This window comes from Triturus cristatus, chromosome 12 (genome assembly GCF_964204655.1).
Source record: "Triturus cristatus chromosome 12, aTriCri1.1, whole genome shotgun sequence".
Classification (NCBI taxonomy): domain Eukaryota; kingdom Metazoa; phylum Chordata; class Amphibia; order Caudata; family Salamandridae; genus Triturus; species Triturus cristatus.
Window position 1 is genome coordinate 92,240,975 of NC_140595.1, and position 12,978 is coordinate 92,253,952.

Here is a 12,978-nt window from a genome sequence, read left to right on the forward strand (position 1 = left end):
AGCCTCGTTCCCCCGGGGCCTCACCACAGAGCCCAGCCGCCTCTCTCCTCGTCAAGGTAGGTTGTTTGCATCAGCCCCCGCTCTGCAAGGGAGCCTCGCGGTATTTCTGCGCCTCCGGGCGCGCTATCGGGCGGAAGTGCCCTGCTCTGAATTCTGGGTAGTGTAGTCCGCTAGGGACCGCTGATCACGTCTGCATCAGGCGCTGCAGGACAGGACCCTCGCGACCCTCAGGAGCCTCGTTCCCCCGGGGCCTCACCACAGAGCCCAGCCGCCTCTCTCCTCGTCAAGGTAGGTTGTTTGTATCAGCCCCCGCTCTGCAAGGGAGCCTCGCGGTATTTCTGCGCCTCCGGGCGCGCTATCGGGCGGAAGTGCCTTGCTCTGAATTCTGGGTAGTGTAGTCCGCTAGGGACCGCTGATCACGTCTGCATCAGGCGCTGCAGGACAGGACCCTCGCGACCCTCAGGAGCCTCGTTCCCCCGGGGCCTCACCACAGAGCCCAGCCGCCTCTCTCCTCGTCAAGGTAGGTTGTTTGTATCAGCCCCATACTGATTCATGTTTCAATCCTTTTACAGCATATCAATGCAATATATTTCGTAGTGGTTCAGATACTGGTCAAAGTTTGTATCGATATATTCAAGTAAAGGTTGAGAGGCAACTTCAAAGGAGCATAAGTTAAAGCATTGCTTTATTGATAACAAGAAAAGATGAGTCGAGAGGTCTGTTCCTTTGTTGTGCTTCTTTTATTCAAGGTCTTCTTGACCGTAAGAGAGCAATTCCACACAGCCAACGCGTTTTGCCCAGTTATGGGCTTCTTCAGCGCCGAAAAAGCTTATTTATTTTATCACAATTTCCAAAAGGACAAGACATTCCACAATTTGTCTAAGTCCATTCACAGTTTGAGTTACGCACATCTCTGTTGTTCTGAGAGGGCAAAGATCTCAAAAAGGTTTTTTAGGGTCGAACCATGTAATTTTCATGGTCGTTATATGATGAGATTGGTTATTCTCACTTCTTTTTAAGGTCGAGCCTAAGTCTGCAAGATCTGTTGTTATCTCCTCTATCGGCTTTTGGCATGCCCATGAATTGCCATTTGTTCGTTGTTGTGCCATTTAGACATACAGGGTTATTATTGGTGCATTGGGTCTGATTTTCCTGCCTTTGCATGCTTGGGTCCCACCCAGGCGATTTCACTCATTGTTTGCTTGCGTTGGCCATCCCAATACGTCCACGGTTCCTCCTGGTCATCCTGATCTGCCTTTTTATTTTGTAGGCTTTTAACATCGTTTTAGGCTTTGAGGCCGTTTCCCAGAGCAATGCTCTGTTCCGCACCTGCAAAGTGGCAATTTCTGTCCGGTAGCTGTTGAGCTATGCCAATAGCTCTAACTCAAAACAATGCGAGAATTATTGCATTTCTAATGCTTGTTTTATATCTGAGACTGTGTTCTACCATCTAGTAACGTGTGTGTTCAGCGTTCTTCAGATTTTGTTCAAAGTCTGTACAAGTTTGTAGAAAATCAAGAGTGCAAAATAAAAAAGTTAGCTGAGGAACCAGTCATTATACCAGGAGTTTTCCACAGTTCCAGTTAAAAGTTTTCCATTATGCCCCAATTTGGACCCCTTGTAGTTTCCATTATTTGTCCAGTTAGCTAGCCATTTTCAGCAATGCCCAGGTAGCGCACTTTTGTATTCTTTTTTTATAAAAATCCATTTACTTTACATTTGTCTATATCTTTGCTGGCAGTTCACTGTGAACACTTTCACAACACAATCAGTATTTATTTTAACCCAACGCACCATGCCAATTGCACAATGTCTCAATTATCACATTTGTGCAGTTTTCAGTAATGCCCCAGACAGCAGGCTTTGCGGTATTCAATTGAGTGGCTCGTATACACACTTCACAAACTTTCTAACGCTCTTTTTAGCACAGCATACAGTCCTTGCCTGGTTCTGCCTGGTTTGGTAATGGCGCATTGAGTAAAGTCACTTCACTGGGGTCAGACATTCTGTGGTAGATCTTCCACCCTGCATTCTACTGCCAGGTCTACTTACAAGGGAGAAGGCAGCACTGGCAAGACCCAGGCGTTGTGGGAGATCTAGTGCTGACAGCTGAAAGACAGGAGGAGCAGAGACATCCTGTTTGTCTTTGTTTCATCCTCTCTCAAGATGCTCTGCTGAACAGCAGTCATTTGATGGCTGCCACCTTCTGACTCAAGAGGGCACTTCCGCGAAATGCGTACAGCTCCCTTTAAGAAATGAAAACCGACCATTAAAAATTATGCAGCTTTGATGCCTTAGACCCTGGGATCTCTTCCAGACAGTCACAGAACCAATGGATAGTGGGAGAGTAGTTGTGAGAGGAGAACCAATCACGACAGCCGCTTCAGCCTCCTATTTATAAGAAAAGAAATGCTTGCCCTGTGTAAAACGGACAAAAAAAACATCGTGACCAGGCGAGCAATGCTTTGTGAGCTGCACTGTAGGGTCCACTGATGTAACCTTTAATAGAACATTGGAGTGTTGAGTGCTCCATTGAAGACATTGGAGTGCTCTGGGCTTTTAATGGCCGGTAGAAGCTTGAAGCATCAACATTCCAATGCTTGTTCACAGCTGTTGCTGTGAACAAATGCCTCATGGAGCCTGAGGGGATTTAAACCCCCTCGGGCTCCGTGCGGTCTTTGTTCTACTAATTAGAACATTCTGCCCTCTTGAGGCGGAATGTTTTAATAGCCATAGAGCCCTCCTTAGCGGGCTCTACTGGCCAATAAAGGTCCGCTCCTTTGTTAAAGGCCTTCGCCTCGGGTCTTTAATGCTATAGTGGGCCTTTAATGGCTGGTAGAGCCCGCTACAGCGGACTCTTAAGGCTATAGTGGTGTGCAATTCATGTAGTGTATAACTGCCTCAATTTATCAGAGTTGGTGTTTATACACAGCTACATTTCTTAACGAACACCTTTTTCTTTGTGTAAAGTTTAAACCCGACGATGAAGCATGGCACCAATAGGGTGTGTGAGGGTCCACAAGAAAAATATTCAATATTCTTTCGTGGGCAAGAGGACAAAGTTACAATAATACTATTATAAGTAGTGTGGTAGGATACCCGATGTGAATTAACATTTCAACAAAATGTTAGCTCATTTATTAAAAAGTGTCTTCTCTAGTAGTGAAGAAGCCAGGGCTAACTCATAAACTTGAGTTATGCAAGGATCCATTCCTAGTTAAATTCACAAAACGCATATTAGCATTTTATCTGTGACAAAAAAAAACAAGTTGTAAGGACCAACTATTTATTTGCGGGGATTCAAAATATATTCACGTACCTCTTGGAATAGTTTCATATATAAACTAAAAAAAAAATATATATATATTTATTCGCCATGCTTAGAATTCCAAACAACGCACTCTCAGGACACGGTAGGGATATACTGCCAATAATCCATTTAATTCAGCTCCACATAATGTGTTTGGGCAGCTGAAACTTGTTATGTGGAGCTGAATTAAATGGATTATTGGCAGTATAGCCGTACCGTGTCCTGAGAGTGCGTTATTTAGAATTCTGGGCAAGGCGAAGATTGTTTGCCGACGTGCTCAGCCCACGCACCCACCATTTCCCACGGGTCCACGGTCCCGGTAGGAGCGCTGTTGGCTGTGATGAAACATTCATTCTTAAAATTGTATTTCAGGGGTGAGTAGCCATCTTAAACATGTGTAGTACATTGTCTCTTGCATAACTCTTTCCCTCTGAATACAGCAGCTGCATTGTCTGTGTCCAGTCCTTCATATACCTCTTTTCATGGTCCTAGGCCTACCTCTTCGCTGGTGACCCAGAGAGAGGGTGCCTCCACACCGCCGCAGACATGTCTTACCAGAAGGAGCTGGAGAAGTATCGGGACATTGACGAAGATGAAATCCTCAATGCCATGTCTCCGGAAGATCTCGCCCAGCTTGACATGGAGCTGCAAGAGATGGACCCTGAGGTATGTTTCTGGGACCTGTCTTTCGCAGCCTTCTACAGTCTGCCTTTGTGCAAATCTATCCGTTGGAAGCTTGGACTGCCTTTCCTTGCTCTGTGACTGCTCTACATTTTTATGCATATACATTTTATATAGCACAACTCACCCTGTAAATTGGATATTAATGTAGGTTAAAAAGGTGAGAATTAAGAGATAAACCACTGTCTGTACATCATCTTGGATTACATTAGACTCCACTAGGGTAGATTGAGACCGGAGGCGATAGAGACTAGGACAGGAAATTAGCATAACTGCTGATGCTGTCCAATGCAGTACCTGTTCTCTGTCAATGCAAAAAGCTCGCACTGCTATTGCCAGTGTTGTACCCGTTCGCTCTTTGTGATTGAAGCTTGCACTGTTGTTGCCAGTGCTGCACTGCTGTTGCTAGTGCTGTGCCCGTTCTGTCTTTGTTGATTAAGCTTGCACTGCTGTTGCCAGTGCTGTACCCATTCCCTCTTTGTAAATACATCTTGTCCCTATTTGTGAATGAAGCTTGCAATGCTGTTGCTAGTGCAGTATCCGTTCCCTCTTTGGAATGAAGCTTGCACTGCTGTTGCTAGTACTGTACCCATTCCCCCATTGTGAATGAACTTTGCACTGCTGTTGCCAGTATAGAACCAGTTGCCTCTTTGTGAATGAAGCTTGCACTACTGTTGCCAGTGAGGTACCCTTACCCTCTTTGCGAATGAAGCTTGCACTGCTGTTTTTGTTCCCTCTTTCTGAATGAAGCTTGCACTGCTGTTGCCAGTGCTGTACCCATTCCCTCTTAGTGAATGAAGCTTGTCCCTCTTTATGAATGAAGCTTGCACTGCCGTTGCCAGTACTGTACCCGTTTCCCCCCATTGTGAATGAAGCGTGCACTGCTGTTGCCAGACCTGTACCCGTTCCCTCATTGGAATGAACCTTGCACTGCTGTTGCCAGTGCAGTACCAGTTCCCCCTTTGTGCATGAAGCTTGCACTGCTGTTGACACTGCAGTACCCTTACCCTCTTTGCAAATGAAGCTTGCACTGCTGTTGCCAGTGCTGTACCCGTTCGCCCATCGTGAATGAAGCTTACACTGATGTTGTCAGTAAAGTACCCGTTGCCTGTTTGCGAATGAAGCTTGCACTGCTGTGGCAGTTTTGTACCCATTTGCCCTTTGTAAATGAAGCTTGCACATGTCTTTTTAGGTCTCGCCTGGCGAACGCAGCGCGAAGCGCTGCTGTCTGCCAGCGAGATCTATTGTTGCTGACTTGCCTCGGAAGTGGGACAGGAGATGGGCACGCGCAGGCTCTTGGTGGATTTGAGTTGGTGTACGCACTTGCTTGGTGTACGCGCTTGCTTGCATGTCCCGTGTTAATTAGGCTCTAGGCAGTAGTTTGCTTGTGAACGCGCTGTAAGACGCGCTAGCGAGACTATTTCAGTTCATTCAAGCTTCACCCTGGAAATTGGATGATATATTCATTTCAGCAGCAGAATTCACCTTATTTTCTGCTACCTGTATATGATCTAATGTACAAATTAAATTCTACATGGCACAACTGGATCTACTACACCATATACAATCTGACTCCTGTAATTTACTTACGCTTGTGATTCAATTTCTCTGGTCTCCTCTAACAGGCCCTTGTAGGGTGTTCTCCCATCTATCAGCTACGAGAAAATATTCTTCTGTCAAATCATGCACTCAAAGTCTCCCTATGTAGGGGTCCAGGGTAACCATAATCTTAAATTTCTCTGGGATAGGCTGCGATTTAAAATCTCGTGCTTAAATATCAGTCTGAACACCCCCCCCCCCCCCCACGCCCTCGGTACCTGTGCTGCCTTGTGAACCTTGTTCTGATTGTCGGGCTGGTAGATGAAAACAGTGCATAATCGCCCGCCCGTCCCGCAGAAGTGCCGGGTGGATGGAGAGGCCGGAGGGCAACGTCCAGGAGGGTTCCTGCAGGGTGCAGCCTCGTAGAGCACTACTCTCCGCGCCCATCGCCCCGAAGAGCTCGCTGCAGTACAAGATGTTACCACCACTGTCAACAGGAAACGCTGGAGCCCAGAAGAGCAACTTCAGCCTACCGGGCCTGGGGGCGTATCTAATGGTGATGGCCATGTCAGTTGTGGGCAAAACTCTTCAATGTGGCTTTAGCGCATGGGGGAGGTTCATTATCCGGCGTTAGCGTAGGGGCGTGGTCTCTACACGCCTGCTGCCATATTAAATGTGGGCAAAAACCTTACTTGAAAGCGGACGCTAGAAAGCCTCTTCCTCATACAACACCACAAACTTACTGTTATCAGAACGTATTTTGTTCGCAGTTTATAAACTCATTTGTTATTGGGGCAGGCGAAAAAGGTAAAGCACCAAGATTGATAATAAGTGACGGCGTGATAAATACATTAGGTCCGCAGTTGGCCAATCATTTTTCTTACTCTTTTCAAATTAACATTTTATGAAAACCGGATACCCTTAAAGATCCTTAGATACTTTTTAGTAACATTTACATATTTAAACTGAATTTCTGCTCACAGCTACGTCGCTGTTACATTTTTAAGATGGCCGCCTGCTTTCGACGCCCGGTATAGCCACCGTCACTCAGTGTAATGTTCAGCAGTTTACAAACGCCTTTGCGCCGTCGTAGAATGGTGACGTTCAAGACTCAATCCAACGTGCCCATTGATGACTGGAAGTGGAACTAGTGAGTGTGGCAGGGGATACGCGACTCTCGTAGTCAGGGAAACTTTTTGTTCTGCGGTCCTTAAAGAGGCAGATATTGCCGTGGACATCACCCTGCTCTTCAAAGCTAGTGTCAAAACAGTGAAGACAAGAAACAAGGCCCTGGGAGTAGCCCTGGACAACAGCAGTAAAGATGAACTCTTCAGGAAGAGCAGCCCCAAGGGGGACTTCAGTGTTCGAGCCAAGGAGGTGGTGAGTAAATTGACAAGATGCATACTTGAGTTTGATTGATGACAAGCCCCCCCCCCCCAACGCCCCTGTTATATCTGGCTTCAACAGCTCCCTAATATATTATTTGTTTTTATTATTGAGCATTTGTAAAGACTTCGAGCTCTCTTGGCAGCCTAAATATGGTCTCACGGCTAGACTGCCGACTTTGGAGCTGGGAAACCAAGGTTGGAGCCTCGGGGTCGACTCCACATCCTGTGATTCTGGGCAAATCACTTAATCTCCCCGTGCCTACCAAAACAATCCTTTGCAATGCAATAGGTCTCACATTTACGCGAGTTTGAGCTAAAATGACCATGCCTTTTTAAAGTTTTGGTTTAAATGCGAGACCTATTGCATTGCAAATGCTTGTTTACTGTATGACTAATGCTGTTACCCTGTAGGAGTGAAACTTACATTACTTTTGCTCATGCTGAAAATGCATTCACATGTTTGTGAACGGAATGTGCCCCTGCATTCACATAGCCATAGCAGTTCTCTGCATAAGAATGAAACTTGCATGCCCTTGTCAAGGGTTATGCTTTTTCTCTACACACTTACAAAACAATTGTGCAAGTTCCAATAATCGCGAGAGAACATATTCAGTCCTATCAGTGGAACCTCTGCTGTTAGTGATGAATGTGTTCTCTCTCTTAATCAATGAAGCTTGCACACCTACTGTCCAGGGTAGTACCTGTTCGCTTTGTAGGCATGAAGTAGTATGCAATGATATTGGCAGAGCTGGGCCTCTTCTGTCACAGTGAATGAACTTTGAACTGAGGCTGCTAGGCAATGCTGAAATATTACTCTGTGTTCGCATACTGCTCGCACTGCAGTTCTTGTTGTGCCTGTCCTCTGTTCAGTGCTTAATTTGAGCTGGTCGTTTCCGGTGCTCAGCACCGGCACTTAATTGGCAACACTGGCCCTTAAGACAGTCTGCCACATGGTGTTCTCTTTGTCTGATTTAGAGTGATCACAACAATACTTGTTTACTAATTCAATATACGTTAAAAATGACTATTACCTGCCACTCTTGCTAATCATATTGCTTTGGGGGCCTGGAATAGTCTGAATTGTTACACTTGTAGGGTGTGATGGTTAGTAGCTGGTTTGGTACTGTCATTGGCACCGCTGGCAGGCCTACCTGTCTCTAGGCGAAGGCTTTTTGGACCATAACATAAGTGTACCATGGGCTTAGAACCTGCCCATTGCTTATATTGGTTGTCTTTGTTGTCACTCTCTCGCTTGCTTCTTATTCATTGGTTGCCTCGCTCTTCTTGTGTTTGTCCCTCCCCTGGATCATAGACCCTATTTGATTGGCTGCCTTGTATTGTTCCACTGCTTGCATTTAGGGAACAGTTTTTAGGTCTCGCCAGACCCAGCGCATGCGCTGGTCTGGCGAGACTTATTGAGAGGGCTCCAAAAAGTGCTACCAGGCCAGCCTAGAGCTTCTGGCAGCTACCGGTTGCTTCCGGACCTCTTCACTTTGCATAAAATGCTTTTGTGCACCTCCATTTTCTCCACCTCATCCTGTTATTTCTACCCCCAACAAGCTCGTCTACCTTGCAGATGCCTTGTCCTGCCAGGCCACTCTACTATACATAAAGTGCTTGAGTGCAAATAATTTTTTTTCCCTTCATTTTTCGATCCAAGTGGCATTAAAAATCTTAGATCATTAACTAAAATACAAAGAAAATAGTGCCGTGCTGTAGGCGCATACATGCAAAGCAACACACGCGCAGACATATGCCAGCACAAATTCGATACAGAATGACCACGCCAAGAGCAGTAGCTGCATAATTGAGCTTATTTTCTCTTTTTTTTGCCAGTGCTCGACAGCATTGTTGAAAAGAATTTAGATAATTGACAAAGCTGCAGAGCATCGACAAAAAGCAGTAGCAGCAACTAAAGGGCATTATAGCTAGACCTTCTGACTTTGCCAATGCTTGTTATCAGTGCTGTACCAATGACCTCTAAGAATGAAACTTGCACGGCTTTTGCCAGTGCTATGCCTCTTCTATTTCTATGATTGAAGCCTGCACTGCATTATTTATCCAGAGCTGCACCAGTTCCCTTTGCAGCAGTGCTCCGTCTGTTCTTTCTCCACAGAGGAAGCTTGCATTAATACCATCTGTCTCTGTACCATTTTCTCTCCACCTTCTCTGAATTAAGTTTGCACTATTTCTGTCAGTGCTTTTACTCAGATTATGCATCAATCATGCTCTGGTGTTGCCAGTGCTGCACTTGTTCTTTCTGAATGAAGGAAGCTTGCACTGCTGCGTCTTTATGCAGGATGCTAGCTCGGCTGCTGTCCATTGCCTTACTTTTTCTCTATAAGAATGAAGCATGCACAGATGTTGCCAGTGGTGCACTTGTTCTTTATCTGTGAATGAAGCTTGTGCTGCTGCTATTCGTTCCCTAGCAGTTCTGTATAAATGAAGCTTGCCCTGCTTCTATTTCCGTGAGACGTGCATTGCTCATTGGTGCTGCACCTGTTCTTTCTCTGCGAAGGATACTTCACTTCTCCTGCCTGGCGCCGCAGAAGTTCTTACTCTATGAATGAAGCTTGCACTGCTTCGGTCCAGTGCTGTACGTGTTCATTCTGAATGAAGGAAGCTTGTACTGCTGCTTCTTTATGTAGTATGCTGGCACTGCTGCATTCCATTGCCCCAGAAGTACTCTCACCAAGAGTGTAGCTTACACTGCTTCTGTTCAGTGCCTTCTTACATTTTCTCTATAAGAATGCACAGATGTTGCCAGTGGTGCACTTGTTCTTTATCTGTGAATGAAGCTTGTGCTGCTGCTATTCGTTCCCTAGCAGTTCTGTATAAATGAAGCTTGCTCTGCTTCTATTTCCGTGAGACCTGCATTGCTCATTGGTGCTGCACCTGTTCTTTCTCTGCGAAGGATACTTCACTTCTCCTGCCTGGCGCCGCAGAAGTTCTTACTCTATGAATGAAGCTTGCACTGCTTCGGTCCAGTGCTGTACTTGTCATCTGTACACAGTAGGCAGGTACTGAAGTTGCCAGTGCTTCATTTCCTCCAGCTCTATAAATGAAGCTTCCAATATTTACCCTGCTGTCCATTGATCCCTGAGGGATGCCTTGGTGTCGCGTGTGCTGCACATAATCTCGAGCTATAAATGAAGCTTGCAGTGCTAGTGTTATACATGTCCTGTATATATGTATGAAGTGTGTCCTGTCCATTTCCTGCACTTCGACTGTGTCCAGTACTGAACCTGTTCTTCTGTAGAAAGAAGTGTGTGCTGCTATTGTCCATGCTTTGCCTGCTCTCTCTGAATAATCCTTGCACTGCTGTTCCACTACTGTACCTGGTCTCTGTGCATGCCTGAACCGTGTGCTGCAGCTGCCCGTGCTATATCAGCATTGTACTTGTGTACTTGGGGCACACTTCTTACTCACCCCTGTGCGGAGGTAAGTTTATGAAGATTCAGTATTGTTCTTATTCCAGAACATCCTCCTTCCGGCTGGCATGCGGCAGAGAGATCAGACCAAGAAGACTCCGACAGGACCCCTGGATCGCGACTCGCTAATGCAGCACTTGGAGAAGCAGGCCCTGGAGGCCGAGGAGCGTGAAGACCTGGTGCCCTTCACAGGCGAGAAGCGAGGTAGGGAGCGCTACTTCGCAGTCCTGATATTAAATGACGTTATTGATGACATCACTAATGACATCTCAAATGACATTATTGATTACATCACTGGTGACATCATTAATAACACCATAGTCATATGCTGCCTAGAGTTACAGTGCATACACATATGTGTGCATAGCATGGAAATAGCTTAAACACTGGAGGCACGTGTGGTTGTGCTGATGTTTGGGGTGCAAGTCGTACTCGATGTTAAACAAGATAGAGGCTGGGCACGCCTGATGGGGGTTGCTGAGATACGTTCCAAAGTCACTTAAAACCAAAGTCTGTTGCAACAACACCTGTAAGTAAGTCTAAATCTTCTGTTGACAATATATTACTCACCGGTGGATGTCTGGGCACATGCCCGTATTGAATATTTGTAATACAGTGCTATAGACAAATTCTATGTAACAAGGACATTTATGAGGTATGGATCTTTATTTCCAGTACTTCAGTGAAGATCGGGGGGGGGGCATTGCAGATTTTTGAATGATGAGGAATGTAGGAGTGTCCACTTATAGGTGTTTTATCTCCCACTGGGGTTTTAAGCATGGCTCTAAAGTTGTATGCCATCGCGCCCATCTCAGGAATTTTTGTAGTGGATTCTACCAAGGGTTGTCCATTGGCTTGGCAGAAGGTATCTTTTTGGTGGCAAATGCACACGTTAGCCTCTTACTTAAAATCATGAGTTATTTAAAGTCTTTAAATCGGTAATCCCATTAAGGTGGTTAGAGTACAAACTCTTTTTTTTCTGAGAGGTGTAAAAACTGTGGGTGACTCCATTAACGTTTATAGGGGCATTTTGTTTGTTAGGTGGGTGAATACCAGTAACAAGAAGGTAACATCCACCAAATGTGAGTGACTGGACAACATGTGTCCAGAATGTTGTCAAAGGTTTTTCATATTATCACGATTGGTGAACTAAAATTCAGAAAATGGTATTGTGTGTTGAATTCAGGCCACAAACCTTGTAGGATACTGTCACAGTGACTTGATGGTGTCTTCAGTGATGTGATCGGTGATGTCATCAATGATGTCATTTAAAAAGTCATATGTGATGTAATATGTGAAGTCAAAAGCAGTGCATTGTGGGGTGAAAGTTATAATTAGCTCAGCAAACCATAACTTGTGAATTTCTTTTTTTTTTTTTTAATTTTTTTATTTTCTCGATTCAGCAGCGCAATTCATTATTTACAGACCATTATTTGTAACAAATAAATAAATAAACATAACCCATACATAGAAACAGAATAAAAACAGTATAATCAAACCAAAGAGAGCGTTATTAAATGCATCATATCGTATCATTGCTGTATCCAAGTTCTGATCGGTTCCCAAATAGCCGCCCCCAGCTTTTTCTTTGCGATCCCTTTCAATTTATATAATGCCCATTCCATGTTATATATAGCAATAAGTTTTGCTCTCCAGCTTGTGAAGACAGGTGGCTCAGAATCCAACCACTGGGATGTTATGCAAGACCGCAAGACTGACATACAAATAAATTTAAATCCTCTATCCGATATCGTCTGCCTACCCATATCTGTGCTGAATTCTATTCCGAACAAAACCAGAGAGGCTGTGATAGATATTTGTATTCCCAGAGATTGTGACAAAAACCGTTCGATATCCAACAAGAGTGGCTGTAAGGCAGGACAGGAATAAAACATATGTAATGAGTCTGCTGCGTAGAGTCCACACCTTGAACAATTAGCCCCCTTACCAGCCTTCCATTTTGCTATTCTTCCTGGCGTATAATATAAATTAAACGTGGCCATATATGATTGACTTCTGAGACTACCAGAAAGCAAGATAGAGCTAGCCGTTCGCATTACTAATTGTAAGTCCAAATTAACTATCGGCAATTTCTCCTCCCATATTGCCTCCTGTCTTCCTAAGTCGTCCGTTTGTATTAACATAAGCTCTACATATAATTGCCCTATTTTGCATTTACCTTTTATTAAATCCAAGACATGGATTTGTAATGGGTAGCATTTTCCCCCCACAATTGCGGCCTGTAAAGCACTTCTTAGTTGCAGATACTTAAAGAAATCCGCCTTTCCGACCCCGAATCTGCTTTGTAGGGTTGAAAAAGATACGATCCCGCCCTGCTCTAGCAAATCACCAACTAACCTAATACCCAGGTGCGACCACCTACGCATAACAGAGTCCTGAAACACCACATAGGATAAAACTGACGAATCTAACGGTGTATACCATGTAATACAAGGAATAGAAAACAGTTTGCAAAATCTCTTCCAAACTACATAGGCCGCCTGAATGATTTTAAACCTAGTCTTTTTGTAGTAGCTTGGCTCTAATACTTTTAAAAGTAACCCTTGTGCTGAATTTCCCAAACACCACTCATAAATAGATGGGGAGAAAGCAGAGTCCAACACCGTCA

At 44.8% G+C, this 12,978-nt stretch overlaps 1 protein-coding gene across 1 annotated transcript in view; it reads left to right on the forward strand.

Moving 5' to 3' along the window:
* The window catches only part of TMOD4 (tropomodulin 4), a 108,345-nt gene that overhangs the window by 18,077 nt on the left and 77,290 nt on the right, over positions 1-12,978 (forward strand). The window contains exons 2-3 of the mRNA XM_085639458.1: positions 3,803-3,976; positions 10,397-10,553. Coding sequence (XP_085495584.1) covers positions 3,857-3,976; positions 10,397-10,553 — 277 coding nt within the window. The 5' untranslated portion in view covers positions 3,803-3,856. The remainder of the gene's footprint in view (positions 1-3,802; positions 3,977-10,396; positions 10,554-12,978) is intronic.